Source organism: Trichechus manatus, unplaced genomic scaffold (assembly GCF_000243295.1).
Source record: "Trichechus manatus latirostris isolate Lorelei unplaced genomic scaffold, TriManLat1.0 scaffold00071, whole genome shotgun sequence".
Lineage (NCBI taxonomy): Eukaryota > Metazoa > Chordata > Mammalia > Sirenia > Trichechidae > Trichechus > Trichechus manatus.
In genome coordinates, this window is record NW_004444007.1 from 3,819,649 (window position 1) to 3,833,211 (window position 13,563).

A 13,563-nucleotide genomic window follows, 5' to 3' on the forward strand; every position below is an offset into this window, starting at 1 on the left:
TGCTAACCAAAAGGTCAGCAGTTCGAATCCACCAGCTGCTCCTTGGAAACCCTATGGGGCAGTTCTACTCTGTCCTATAGGGTTGCTATGAGTCAGAATCAACTTGATGGCAATGGGTTTGGTTTTGGTTTACATAAGGGACACAGATAAACCTCCCACCCTCCAGTGCCTCGGTTTCCTCCGGGATTCAGTCGAAGTCAAGGGAGGTAGATTATTGTTGAATACAGCAGTAGGTACCTGGTACAGAGCACCTACTCAGTAAAATTTTCACTTCTTTCATTCCCTTCTTCTGATTCACAGCACTTATTCCTACATGGGCCAAGATACTGACCTCCAAACTCCTTCATTTCAAAACAAAAGTATTCCCAATAAAATCAGTTCTACAATTTGAATAATTTTTTAAAAAGTAGTAGAATTAAGGTTATGATTTTATTTATTAAAGTTAGAAATACAAAATAACTTCAATATGTAGAAATAAAAATTATTGCATTCAGTTTGTGAGATTGAGGAAGATTTTGAACATGTCTTAAAAAAGTTTTTTTGTTACTTTAAACAAGTAATGGGGAGGACAAAAACCACATGATCATTTATTGCAATAGCCACAGAAAAAGCAGCTGACAAAATCCAACGTCCTTTCATGATACAAACATTCAACAAACTAGGAATAGAAGAGAACGTCCTCAACCTGACGAAAGGTATCTACGAAAACCTACAGCTAAAACATTAAATGGTAAAGGAATAAGTGCTTTCTTCCTGAGATCAAGAACAAGACATGGATGTCCCCTCTGGCCACTTCTATTCAACAATGTACTAGAGGTTCTAGCCAGGGCAATTAGGTAGGCAAATAAACTAAAAGGCATGCTGACTGGAAAAGAAGAAGTAAAACTATCTCTATTTCCAGATGACATGAATTTGTATATAGAAAGTCCTAAAGAATCTCCTAAAATGCTATTAGAACTAATAAATGAATTCTGCAAGTTTTCAGGACACAAGATCAATACGGAAAACTGAGTTGTATTTCTATACAATAGCAATGAATAATCTGGAAAAGAAACTAAGAAAATTCTATTACAAGAGCATGAAAAAGAATAAAATATTTAAAATAAATTTAACAAAAGAAGTGCAAGATTTGTACACTGGAAACTACAAAATATTAATGAAAGAAATTAAAGAAAACATCTCATGTTCATGAATTGGTGACTTAGCATTGTTAAGATGGTAATATTCCCCAAATTGATCTATAGTTTCAATAAAATTTGTATCAAAATTTCAACTGCCTTTTTTGCAGAAATGGACAAACTGATCCCAAAATTTGTATGGAAATGAAAGGGATACAGAATAGTCAAAACAATCTTGAAATAAACAAAGTTGGTAGACTGACACTTCCTGACTCCAAGTTTATTGCAAGCTGTAGTAATCAGCGTGTACTGGCCTAAGGATAGACATATAGGTCAATGGAATAGAACTGAGAGTCTAGAAATAAACTTTGACATTTATAGACAATTGATTTTCAACAAAGGGGCCAAGAGAATTCAATAAAGAATGAATATTCTTTACAACAAATTGTGCTGGGACAACTGGATATCCACTTACCAAAGAATGAATTTGGACACTGTAAAAATGGCACGACCTCATCTGACTTCAGGGGGAGGAGAGAAAAATCAAGTTCAGCATCAGCCCAAGGCTGATTCCTATCTGGTGGAGGGTCAGATACTTCCACTCTCCAAATTTTTTACCAATTCTCACACCAGCTATCCCTCCCATGGCACTTTCTACTTCTCTGCTGGGTGAGATAATTCATTGCAATGGTCACATAGAACTCACAGACCATACTCACAGTTATAGAGTTCATTATGAAAGTAACAGGTTACAATTCAGTATCAGGATCAACTTGAAGTAACAGGAACAACTCAGGATACAGTCATTCAATCAGTAAAGTTTCTTTTTGGCCGTGCCTGCAGGAAGGCCTGCCCCTTGACCCCTTGGCCTGGTCTCTGCCCTGCTTTGCCAATAACTACCTGGAGGCACCCTACTCTGCCAGAAAACCTCCTGCCCAAAGGTGCTCAGTTCTCTCACCCAGGGGTCAACATGCCACGGTAGAGGCCTCACTCTGTGGGCGGGGAAGCCCTTTGCACTGCCTCGTGCCAGTCCCCTGGTTCTGCTGCCACCGTTTTTCTGCCACCACTTCTCACCATCTCGTCTGTCTCCTGGGTGTAGGAGGTTCTCAGTGCAGGAACCCAGGGTCCAAAAGACACGCTCTACTACTGGCTCTTCTTCTTGATGGGAGTGAGGTCCTCCCTTTCCACTTCTGAGATCGGCTCCCTTTAAGCCTAGAGGTATGGCAAAACTGTCCAATCCCCTTGTTAAGGTTCCATACACCTTATTTTCATGGTCCCACCCCCGCAAGGGTTCCATTCACCTTATTTGCCTTATTAGCAAGCTGTCCGATCCCTTTGGTGGGTCACAAGCACCTCATTTACATAGTCCCACCGAATCATTTTGTGGGAGTCACAAGACCATTGCTAGAAGAGTCATATTAAGTAATTCACTGTAAAGCAGACCTCTACTTCACACCATACACAAAAATTAATACAAAGTAGATCAGAGATCTAAATTTAAGAGTTAAAACTATCAAACACTTCTACAAAACATAGGAGTAAATCTTTGTGATCTTGGGTTAGGCAATAATTTCTTATTTGTGACACCAAATGCACAAAAGAAAAAAGAAAAGATTGACAAGTTGGACTAAATAAAATTTAAAACTTTGTGCTTTAACTGACACAATTAAGGAAGTAAAAATACAATCCACAGAATGGGAGAAAAAACTGCAAATTGTATATCTGATAAAGAACTTGTATCCAGAATACACTAAAAAAATTCTTACAACTCAATAATAAAAATACAAAAAACCCAATTTTAAAATGGGCAAAGGATCTGAACAGACATTTTTCCAAAGAAGATATACAAACAGCTGAGAAGCACATGAAAATGTGCTCAAATCTTTATATTAGGTAAATGCAAATCAAAACTACAGGATATACCACTTAACATCCGTAGGATGGCTATAATCTAAAAGATAAAAAATACTAAGTGTTGGAGAGAATGTGGAGAAACTGTAACCCTCATAGGTTGCTGGTGGGAATGTAAAATGGTGTAGCCACTGTGGAAAACAGTTTGGCAGTTCTTCTTAAAAGTTAAACACAGACTTACCATACAATTCAGCAATTCTACTCGCAGGTATACATACCCAAGTAATGAAAACATAAGTTTAATCAAAAACTTGTACATGAATGTTTATAGCAGCATTATTCATAATAGCCAAAAAGTAGAAATAATCCAAATGTCCAACAAATAATGAATAAACAAAATGGAGGAAATCTATACAATGTAACATTATTTGGCAATAAAAAGAATGAAGTATGTATACATGCTACAACATGGATGAACCCTGAAAACATTATGCTAAGTGAAAGAAGCCAGTCACAAAGGTCCACATATTGTATGATTTCTTTATATGAAATGTCCAGAATGGGCAAATCCATAGAGAAAGAAAGGAGATTAGTGATTGTCTAGGGCTGGATTAGTGGGTGGGAAAGAATGGGGAAATGATTGCTAAATGGTACAAGGTTTCTTCTGGGGTGATAAAAATGTTCTAAAATTGGACTGTGGTGATGGCTGCAGAGCTCTGTGAATATAGTAAAAACCATTGTACAATTTAATAGGCAAATCATATGGCAGGTGAATTATATCTCAATAAACCTGTTTTTAAAAAGAACACATACACAACTCTGAAACTGAATCCAATTAAGAAACTGAAATATTTAGGTACAGAGAGAGTGAAAAGTCATGCAGAAAATCAGATATACTAGAAAGAGACAAAGACAGAAAAAGAGGAGCAGGAGAAAGAGGAGTTGGAAAATCAAGATGGCTTACCTTTTCTAGTGTATTGAAGGAAGGCCAAGACTGATATCCGTATTCAGACACAAATCGAGCTTTGGGGAAAAGTTTCCAATTCCAGCAATCACTGCTATAGCTGTAATAATGTACGTCACCAAAATGCGTGTCATAAGGGTTGTGAGAGACCCAGCCTTCTGCAATAGATTCAACCCCATTTGTAGGACTGGATGTGATAAAGGGACGAGTACTGTCTCCCTAAGGACAGAAATAAATGGTTTAAAGGATAATATTTTCATCCAGAAAAGTACAGATCACTTACTTCTTTAAAAATACTATCCTCCTTGTGAGCGGCCATCTAAGATACTCCACTGGTCTCATCCCTTCGGGAGCGAGGGAGAATGAAGAGAACAGGATACAAGGAAAAGATTAGTCCAAAGGACTAATTGTCCACAGCTACCAAGGCCTCCACCGGACTGAGTCCAGTACAGCTAGATGGTGCCCGGCTACCACCACTGACTGCTCTGACCAGGATCACAACAGAGGGTTCTGGACAGAGCTGGAGAAGGATGTAGAGCATAATTCTAACCCACAAAAAAAAGACCAGATTTACTGGCCTAAAGGAGACTGGAGAAACCTCGAGAGTATGGCCCCCAGACACCCTTTTAGCTCAGTGGTGAAGTTACCTCCGAGGTTCACCATTCAGCCTGGGAGTGGAGAGCCCTGTAAAACCAAATGAGACTAACAAGGTACAGGAGTCCAGTGACAAGGGCCAGAAAGCAGAAGGGGACAAGGAAGCTGGTGATAGGGAACCCAAGGTTGAGTAAGGATATTGTTGATGTGTTGTGAGATTGTTAACCATTGTCATAGGGCAACATTTGTAGTAACTGTTAAATGAGAAACTATTTTGTTCTGTAAGCCTTCATCTTAAGTGAGAATAACAGCACAATTCGAAGAGCATAGTCAATGTCACTGAACTGTGCATGTAGAAATTTTTGAAATGGTGTATCTTTGGCTATGTGTATTTTCACCAAAAAAAAAAAAAAAAAGGTTGAGAAGTTAGAGGGTTGATATGTTGTAGGGTTGTTAACCAGGGTCATAAAACAACATGTGTACTTCTGTTTCATGAGAGACTATTTTTTCTGTAAGCCTTCACCTGAAGTACAATAAAAAAAAAAAAAAAATACTATCCTCCTCCCCCTCAAAAAATATACTGTCAAGTACCAGAAATGCCAAGTAGCTGATAGAAAATAGTAGGATCATTACCCTCCTCTCCTGTTCAACAATGACCTGCACATCTCTGCTCTTCACCAATCTTTTATGTCTGTCTTAGGCTGGGTTCTCTAGAGAAGCAAAACCGGTAAAGCATATAAATATAGAGAGAGAAACAGAGTTATATCAAGGAAATGGCTCACACGGTTGTAGAGGCTGGAATGTCCCAAGTCTGTGGATTAGGATAGAAGCTTCTCCTGATTCACATAGCTGTAGGGGCTGGCAAACCCAAGATCAGCAGGTTGGAGAGCAGGGCTCTTGCTCACAGGCTGTGCAGATTGATGAATCCCAAGCTCAAATCCTAAGAACTGGAGGTCAGATGAACAGGAGCCACCTGCAGGATCCAGAGCTGGCAAAAAGCCAGAACATCTGCTTATATTTGGATGCAGGCCACACTCCCAAGGAAACTCCCTTTCAACTGAGTGGCTACTCACAGCAGATCCCATCATAGCAGTGATCACATATAAACGCTGAGAATCACGGCCCAGCCAAGATGACACACAGTCTTAACTATCACAATATCATTTCATAATTAACATTTAGCTCACTCCTCATAGCAGCTGTTTCTAATCTTTTCCAATCACCTCTTGCCTCCACCCTCATCCATCAGGTGTAATGGCACAGTCTAGTGCAGGGTTTCTCAACCTTGGTACTGCTGACATGTGGGACTGGATATTTCTTTGACGTGTGTATTGGGGGGGCAGGGCACAGGATCTCCTGGGCACTGTAGTATGTTTAGCAGAGTCCCTGACCTTTATCCACTACATGTCAGCAGCACCTCCACCACCACCAATAAAAAAAGTCTCCAGATATTGCCAAATATCCCCAGGGGGCAAAACCACCTCTTCCTGAGAACCTCTGGTCGAGTCATTAAGAACCGAAACCAAAAAACCAAACCCATTGCCATCAAGTAGATTCTGACTCATAGCAACCCTAGAGGACAGAGTAGAACTTCCCCATACGGTTTCCAAGGAGTGGTTGGTGGATTCAAACTGCCGACATTTTGGTTAGCAGCTGAGTTCTTAACCACTGTGCCACCAGGGCTCTGAGAGACTATTAATTCAGGTGGACTTGAGTTTAAATCCCAAATCAGAACCTTATTGTTTTTGGACAAGCTTAAGCCTCAGTTTTCTCATCTGTAAAATGAGGATAGGAACAGTACCTCCTTCACAGGACTACATTGAATATTCAATGAGATAACTCATATATGAAAGAGACAGCTAAGTTACCCCCAAAATTCATGTTCCCCTTTCCATAAGATAGAGCTGTCTCTAGGAAGTGGCTGCCTAGCCAGAGTCTACACTTCCTAGCTCTCATGGCATCTGTGTGGGGCCATGTGCCTAGTTCTCATCATCTTCAGCCTGGGGAATAGTTAGAAGACAGAAGGAGCCTGGGTCTCCAAAAGGAAGAGAGCTGCCCATCAATCAGAGGCAACCACTTTGTAGTATTAGTGAATAAGAAACTTTTATTGTGTTGTTGTTAGTTATCATTGAGCCAGCCCTCAACTCATGGCGACCCCATGTCACAACAGGATCAGACCATTGTGATCCATAGGGTTTTCACTGGGTGATTTTCAGAAGTAGATCACCAGGTCTTTCTTCCTAGTCTGTCTTAGTCTGGAGGCTCTGCTAAAACCTATTCAACATCATAGCCACCACAGGTGGTGGCTGCACATGAGGTGCACTGGCGGGAATAAAACCCAGGTCTCCCACATGGAAGGCAAGAATTTTATCACTGAACCACCACTGCCCCCCTTGAAATTCTATGGTTTATTTGGTGGCACAGTGGTTAAAGCACTTGTCTGCTAACTGAAAGGTCTGGTGGTTCAAACCCACCAACCACTCGACGGGAGAAAGATGTGGCAGTCTGCTTCAGTAAAGATTTCAGCCTTGGGATACCTATGGGGCAGTTCTATTCTGTCCTAAAGTGTCACTATGAGTCAGAATCGAGTCAATGGCAATGGGTTTGGTTTTTATTTAATGTAGTGCCTCGCACATAGGTGGAACTCAAAATGATTTCATTATTATCCCATCAATAGATGAGCTCACTTCCTATTTCAATGAAGACATTCATTCATTTAGCAAATATCTGTCAAGTGTTTATTGTGTGTCAGGCATTGTTCAGCACTTCAGAGAAAAAGATGAGCAAAACAGCCATGATCTGTGATGTTGCTAAATATTCAACATGAAATCTTTTTTGAGCCTTTACTATGTGCCAGGCATACAGTACTTTCTATGTGCTGAGGCTTCCTCGGGGAACAAGACAGACATGGTGACTGGCCTCTTCAAAGAGCAGATTGCAATCTAGTTGTGAAACCAGACACTGAGCAAGTAATTATAAGCATGACGAATGTTTTGAAGGAAAAGTATAGGGTTCTTTGGGAACGTAAAACGTATTGTAGAAGGCCAGTAAAAGGCTTTCCTGAAAACAGACTTTAGAAAATACCATTAAGTCTCACTTTTTCTTGGTATATCCAACCTGGTTTCCCCCCTTTGTTTCTCTTCTGTCATACATAACAAATCCTCACTCCCTTCCTTTGCCAAATTCTCTGTCTATCCTCTGGGTCACCTTTCTATTTTACTTTGAAATTATAGCCTATAAATTACCCTCCACTTTTTTTTTTTTTTTTAATTTTACTCCACTGCTTTTTTCCCTCAGCCTCCTCAGGAACCCCCTCATCCTAATAAAAATTTCCCTGATCCCTTGCAGTCCATCAGACTTCTTTACCACCCACTCATCCACTCATTCCTCAGCCTCTGTCATTTGGTACCTGATCATTCCACTGAAATTGGTTTTTTGTGGGCTTTTTTTCCCCAAAAACTCCCCATGGGCTTCTACTTACCAAATACAGCAATTCTTTCAGTCCCGATATTACTGCCCCTCTGTGTGCAATAAATGCCCAATTTAGGACATATGATTTCTGAGGCCCTCCCACCCTTGGCTGCTCAACACTGCACTTTCGCGTTCTGGTTTCTCCTGACCTCTCTTATTCTTCCTTCTCTACCTCCCCTCTCCATTCGCAGATGGACACTGCCCTGTCTTTAGCCTTTCCTTGTTCTATACCCTTTCCTGAGACTTCCCCTCTCACAGATGTCCTGATTACTCCCTGCCCACACCTCCATACTTGACCTCTGTCCTCTTCCACTTCCAAATTTACATTCCCAATAGCTAGCTTGACATTTCCACTTGGATTGTCCTGCCAACATCTCAAATCCAACCTTATTTAAAGATGCTTCCTATCTTAACTAATTCTACCCAAGTAGGAGCCATCTTTAATTTCTCCTTTTCTCTCATCTCCCATATTGAGTCACTCTTTAAGTATTGTTAACTCTACAATCAACAGCACCTAATAACCACGATAATCATATTAACTAATATTATAATTAAAATATAATTAATGTATCAATGCCTGGCACATAATAGATTCTCAAAAACTTGGGAGTTCTCAGTTATTATTTCTGTTCTCCTTTCTATAATCTCTTACTGCCCTAATCCTTTACCAGTAAGGTAACTTCCAGAAACATGATCAGGTAAAGCTTCTCCCCTCCCCCAAAGATCCACTAACTTCTCACTGTCTACTAAGTAAAGCCCAACTCCATGACATGATTCAAAGTCCTAAGATCTGGTTCCAACTGCCTTTCCTATCTTTGACTCACCCACACCAATCCAGAAGTCCTTTGCTTCATGCCCTGGGCACTACTTGCTGCTCTCTATGTTACTGTTGTTGTTAGGTGCCGACAAGTCGCTTCCGACTCATAGCGTCCCTATTTATGACAGAATGGAACATTGCCAGATCCTGCACCATCCTCAGAATCATTGCAATTTTTGAGCCCATTGTTGTAGCCACTGTGTCAACCTGTCTTGTTGAGGGTCTTCCTCTTTTTCACTAACTATCTACTTTACCAAGCATGATGTCCTTCTCCAAGGATTGGTCTCTCCTGATAACATGTCCAAAATACATGAGACGAAGTCTCACCATCCTCGCTTCTAAGGAACATTCTGGCTGTACTTCTTCCAAGATAGATTTGTTTGTTCTTCTGGCAGTTCATGGTATATTCAATATTCTTCGCCAACATCATAATTCAAAGGCATCAATTCTTCTTCGTCTTTTTTATTCATTGTCCAACTTTCGCACGCATATGAAGCAAATGAAAATATCATGGCTTGGGTCAGGCACACTTTAGTCCTCAACATTTTTGCTTTTTAAAACGTGAAAGAGGTCTTTTGCAGCAGATTTGCCCAATGCAATATGTCATTTGATTTCTTGACTGCTGCTTCCCATGGGCCTTGATTGTGGATCAAGTAAAATGAAATCCTTGACAACTTCAATCTTTTCTCCAGTTCTCATGATGCTGCTTATTGGTCCAGTTGTGAAGATTTTTATTTTCTTTAGGTTGAGATGTAATCCATACTGAAGGCTGTGGTCTTTGATCTTCATCAGTAAGTGCTTCACATCCTCTTCATTTTCAGCAAGCAAGGTTGTGTCACTTGCATATCACAAGTTGTTAATGAGTATTTCTCCAATCCTGATGCCGCATTCTTATTAATATAGTCTGGCTTCTCAATTATTTGCTCAGCATTCAGATTGAATAAGTATGGTGAAAGGATACAACCCTGACACACACCTTTTCTAATTTTAAACCACTCAGTATCCCCTTGTTCTGTTCAAACAACTGCCTCTTGGTCTGTGTACAGGTTCCACATTAGCACAATTAAGTATTCTGGAATTCTTATTCTTCGCAATGTCATCCATAATTTTTCATGATCCACTCAGTTGAATGCCTTTGCATAGTCAATAAAACACAGGTAAACATCTTTCTGGTAGTCTCTGCTTTCAGCTAATATCCATCTGACATCAGCAATGATATCCTTTGTTCTACGTCCTCTTCTGAATCCAGCTTGAATTACTGGCAGTTCCCTGCTGACGTAATGATGCAACCATTTTTGAATGGTCTTCAGCAAAATTTTACTTGTGTGTGATGTGAATGGTATTGTTCGATAATTTCTGCATTCTGTTGGATCACCTTTCTTTGGAATGGGCACAAATACGGTTCTTTTCCAGCCGGCTGGCCAGGTGGCTGTCTTCCAAATGTCTTGGCAAAGACAAGTGAGCACTTCCAGCATTCCATATGTTTGTTGAAACATCTTAGTTGGTATTCTACCAATTCCTGGAGCCTTGTTTTTTGCTAATACCTTCATTGCAGTTTGGACCTCTTCCTTCAGAACTATCAGTTATTAATCATACTATACCTCCTGAAATGGCTGAACGTCAAACAATTCTTTTTGGTACAGTGATTCTGTGTATTCTGTATTCCTTCCATCATCTTTTCTTGATGCTTCCTGCATCATTCAATATTTTTCCCATAGAATCCTTCGATATTGCTTGAATTTTTTCTTCAGTTCTTTCAGCTTGAGATCTTATGTAAGGTGAGTTTCCCTGGCACGTGGCTTTCATCACCTTTATCTTACAAGAGATAAAAGGAGAGAGAAGCTAGCAAAGAAGGAGGGACATCACCAGCACCAAGAAAGAAGAGCCAGGAGCAAAGCACGTCCTTTGGACCCAGGGTATCTGCACTGAGAACCTCATAGACCCAGAAGAAGATTGATGCTAAGACAAATGTAGATTTCCAAGGATCGTTGGGCCCACACATGTTGAAAGGAGATAAGGACCTTCCTCCAGAGCTGACACAGAAAGCCTTCCCGTAGAGCTGGCACTCTGAATTTGGACTTCTAGCCTCCTAAACTGTGAGAGAATAAATCTGTTTGTTGAAGCTACCCACTTGTGGTATTTCTGCTATAGCACCACTAGATAACTAAGACAGAAATTTGGTATCAGAAGAGTGGAGTGTTGCTCTAACAGATACCTAAAACATGGAAGAGGTTTTGGAATTGAGTAATGGGTAGAGGCTGGAAGACTTTCAAGGTGCCCAATAGTAAAAGCCTAGATTGCGTTGAAGAGATTGTTGGTAGAATTATGGATGTCAAAGGTGATTCTGATGAGGGCTCAGAAGGAAGAGAGCTATACACAACATACATTTTCAGACCTTTTTACTTTTACTCACAATGTTTCTATGACCTAAAATACCTACTAGACAATCCTTTGCCTCAAGGTTCTACTCAACCTTTAAGGTTTGAGAGTCGCCTCTTACTTGAAAGCCTTCCCAGATCTTTCCTGTTAATGGTTAATTAATGGTTTCATCCACATAGTTCCTAGGATTTTGGAACTACATTCTTTTTTTTTTTTTTTAATTGTGCTTTGAATGAAAGTCTATAGCTCTAGTTACTTTCTCATACAAAAATTTATATACACATTGTTATGTGACCCTAGTTGCTATTCCTATAATGTAACAGCACATTCCTCCTTTCCACCTTGGATTTCCCATGTCCATTCAACCAGCTCCTATCCCTTTCTGCCTTCTCATCTCACCTCCGGACAGGAGCTGCTCATTTAGTCTCGCGCATCTACTTGAACTAAGAAGCATTCTCTTCATTAGTATCACTTTATGTCTTATAGTCCAGTCTAATCTTTGTCTGAAGAGTTGGCTTCAGGAATGGTTTTAGTTCTGGGTCAACAGAGAGTCTGGGGGCCATGTCTTCCAGGGTTCCTCCAGTCTCAGTTAGACCATTAAGTCTGGTCTTTTTACTAGAATTTGAGTTCTGCACTCCACTTTTCTCCTGCTCCATCAGGGACTCTCTGTTCCCTGTTAGGGCGGTCATTGGCAGTAACCAGTCACCATCTAGTTCGTCTGGACTCAGGCTGACGCAGTCTCTGGTTTAGGTGGCGCCTTTTGTCTCTTGGGCTAGTATTTTCCTTGTGTCTTTGGTGTTCTTCATTCTCCTTTACTCTAGGTGGGTTGGGACCAACTGATGCATCTTATACGGCCGCTCGCTAACTTTTAAGACCCCACACGCCACTCACCAAAGTGGGATGCAGAACATTTTCTTAATAAACTTTGTTATGCTAATTGACCTAGATGTCCCCTGAAACCATTGTCCCCAGAACCCCGCCCCTGCTACACTGTCCCTCGAAGTGTTTGGCTGTGAGAAACTACATTCTTAACAGCACTTATTTCATTCTGCCCTGTAACACCGGTAACTTTTTCCATGTTTTCCTCTGACAGTAGGTGTAAACTTCATGAGGATAAATGTTACCCTACAGCATCTGGAATAAGGCTTTGCTCCTGGTAGTAGATACTCAATAGATGATGGTTGATTTAAAAACATTAAAAACTATGGTGAGAAATAAGAGCCATCACATGAATAGACATATGCATGCCCATGTTCAATGCAGCATTATCTATAATAGCAAAAAGATGGAAACAATCTAAGTGCCCATCAACAGAAGAACAGATAAACAAATTATGGTACATACACACAATGGAATACTATGCAATGGAATACTGAAGAACGATGATGAATATGCAAAACATCTCACAACATGGATGAATCTGGAGGGCATTATGCTGAGTGAAGTTAAGTCAATCACAAAAGGGCAAATACTGTATGAGACCACTATTATAAAAACCCAAGAAAAGGTTTACACACAGAAAAAAAAAATCTTTGATGGTTACGAGGGAGGGGAGGGGTGGAGAGGGGAAATCACTAACTAGATAGTAGACAAGTGTTAACTTTGGTGAAGGGAAAGACAATACACAATATAGGGGAAGTCAGCACAACTTGACCAAGGCAAAGTCATAGAAGCTTGCTAGACACATCCAAATACCTTGGAAAACCAAGTTACTGGGGCTGAAGACTGGGGCCCATTATCTCCCAGGACATCTAGGTCAACTGGCATAACAGAGTTATACTGATGACCTTTCACTTAGCTGCCACAGCTCCTAACCACTGCACCACCAGGGTTCCAACCAAGTTTTAGAGATGGGTAAATGGAGATTAAGTAAATTGCCCCAGATTACACAGACAGTAAGCAGCCCAGCTAGGATATGGAGTAGAAAATGTTCTACATCTTACTTTGGTGAGTACCATCTGGGGTCTTAAAAGCTTGTGAGTGGCCATCTAAGATATATCTAGTGGTCCCATCCCATTCAAAGCAAAAGAGAATGGAGAAAACCAAAGGACTAATGGACCACATGAACCACAGCCTCCACCAGCTTGAGCCTAGAACTAGATGGTGCCTGGCTACCACCAACAACGGTTCTGACAGAAATCACAGTAGAGGGTCCTGGACAGACCAGGAGAAAAATGTAAAACAAAATTCAAATTCATTAACAAAAAAAAAAAAAAGACCAGACTTACTGGTCTGACAGAGACTGGAGGAACATCCAAGACTACGGCCCCTGTACACTCTGCTAACTCTGAACTGAAGCCACTCCCAAAGTCCACCTTCCAGCCAAAGATTAAACAGGGCTATAAAACAAACAATAACACAAGTGAGGA

General features: G+C 40.6%; 1 protein-coding gene across 5 annotated transcripts in view; it reads right to left on the bottom strand.

Moving 5' to 3' along the window:
• Positions 1-13,563, bottom strand: part of MANBA (mannosidase beta) — a 161,968-nt gene that overhangs the window by 70,616 nt on the left and 77,789 nt on the right. For all 5 annotated transcript variants that reach the window (XR_002824670.1, XM_023734737.1, XM_004380189.2 and 2 more), the window contains exon 12: positions 3,934-4,152. Coding sequence is in view for 4 of the 5 variants with exons in the window: in XM_023734737.1 (XP_023590505.1) it covers positions 3,934-4,152 (219 nt within the window). In the remaining variant the exon portion in view is untranslated. The remainder of the gene's footprint in view (positions 1-3,933; positions 4,153-13,563) is intronic.